Source organism: Myzus persicae, unplaced genomic scaffold (assembly GCF_001856785.1).
Source record: "Myzus persicae strain clone G006 unplaced genomic scaffold, MPER_G0061.0, whole genome shotgun sequence".
Taxonomy (NCBI): Eukaryota; Metazoa; Arthropoda; class Insecta; order Hemiptera; family Aphididae; genus Myzus; species Myzus persicae.
Genome location: NW_019100477.1, coordinates 8076 through 9850, shown reverse-complemented (window position 1 = coordinate 9850; position 1775 = coordinate 8076). Strand labels below are relative to the sequence as shown.

The 1775-nt window shown below is 26.0% G+C and overlaps 1 protein-coding gene across 1 annotated transcript in view; it reads left to right on the top strand.

Moving 5' to 3' along the window:
* The window catches only part of LOC111026857 (zinc finger MYM-type protein 1-like), a 2792-nt gene extending 1294 nt beyond the window's left edge, over positions 1-1498 (top strand). Inside the window, exons 3-7 of the mRNA XM_022305021.1 lie at positions 6-105; positions 183-429; positions 513-708; positions 815-1143; positions 1263-1498. Of these exons, the coding sequence (XP_022160713.1) occupies positions 6-105; positions 183-429; positions 513-708; positions 815-980 (709 nt within the window). The 3' untranslated portion in view covers positions 981-1143; positions 1263-1498. The remainder of the gene's footprint in view (positions 1-5; positions 106-182; positions 430-512; positions 709-814; positions 1144-1262) is intronic.
* Positions 1499-1775: the final 277 nt, after the last annotated feature.

Genomic DNA, 1775 nt, shown 5'->3' with positions numbered 1-1775 from the left:
TATAGTGTGTCTCGTGATGCTGTTTTTTGTTTTAATTGTATTCATTTTGCAAAGAATTTAAAAACTGACAATTTAATTACAACTGGATACAACAATTGGAGAAAAGTATGTTTTTTGTTTGGATATTTATTTATATAAATTAAAAATATACAGATATACTAATGTCTAATTCATTATTTTAGTTGAATGGAAAGTTGTTAAAACATTCAAAAACTGTTCAACATTTAACATCAACTGTCCAGTATAATAGCTATAAAAGCTCAAAATTGACTGGCACTATAGTTACTCAATTATCAACTGCTAAAAAAAATGAAATTTTAAAAAATAGACAGTATATGAAAGTTCTTATAAATATAACCCTCTTTTGTGCTAAACAGGGACTTGCTCTAAGAGGTCATGATGAAAAGTCATCAACAGTTTCTAATACTGGTAGGAAGATATATTTTTATTTTAGTTCCACTACTACCACTTAAAGTATAATAGTTTGTATATCATAAATTATTTATCTACAGGAAATTTTAAAGAGCTTTGTACATTATTTGCAATGAACGATAAAGAGTTTTCAGACTTTTTTAACAGAAAAATTAACTATACAAGTTGGATTATTCAAAATAGTATACTTGAAGTTTGTTCAAATATGACAATAAGTACTATCATTAGCGAAATAAAAGACTGTGGAATGTACTCTATTATGTGTGATGAAGCAAGGTAATACACTATTACCACAGATTATATTTTGTGCTATTACTTAGAAATAAGTTATTAGGTAATATATTTTAATATAATTTTATTTTAATGTATTTTTTTCAATTAGATCCTATAAAACAGAACAATTATCAATATGTGTTAGATACATTATTCCTAATAGCTATAGTGTATGTGAACGATTTATTGGATTTTATGATGTATCAAATGGGAGAGGAGCCGAACATATTTCTATTGAAATTCTCTCTGTTCCAAAAAAAATTCGGCATTTCTGATATTCCTCTTGTGGCACAAACATACGATGGTGCAAACGTAATGTCAGGATCCACATCTGGTGTTCAAACTAGAATAAGAGACTCTCACCCTGAAGCAATTTTCATTCATTGTATGGCCCATAAATTGAATTTGGTTGTAACAAATACTTGTAGAACTATTAAGGTGCATAACAAATATTAATAAATACTTAAATAATATTTAATACATTTTTATATACGTTACAATTTATAATATATGTACCCATTCTTTTTTATAATCAATTTAATCATTATCTTTTACAGGAATCTAATACCTTTTTTAATACTCTGGAAGCAGTTTATGTGCATTTTTCACAGCCTGACAAAGATAAGCTATTACAAGATTTACAGAAATCCATGCAAATAAAATCACTATCGATTTCTAGATTATGTGAAACACGGTGGTCGTGTCGTCTTAAAAATTGTAAAGCAGTACATAATAGTTTTGGTGTAATAGTAAATATTTTACAAAATGAAATAAATGAAGATACAAACAAAGAAGTGGCTCAAGCAATTGGTAATAATTTAATATATTATATGTATTTTATATTAATATATGTATATTATGTATGCTATAATAACTTGAGTATAGTATAACTATAAGACATTTTGTTCAAAGGTCTTTTGCACATGTTAAAAAAAATGTCATTCGTATTGTATTTGTTCATTTTTGAAGAAATATTAGGAATAATAAATATATTGAGTAAAAAATTGCAAAAAGAAGAAGGTACAATTGGAAATGCTGTTATTGAAATTAGTGCTGTGATAAAAACAATT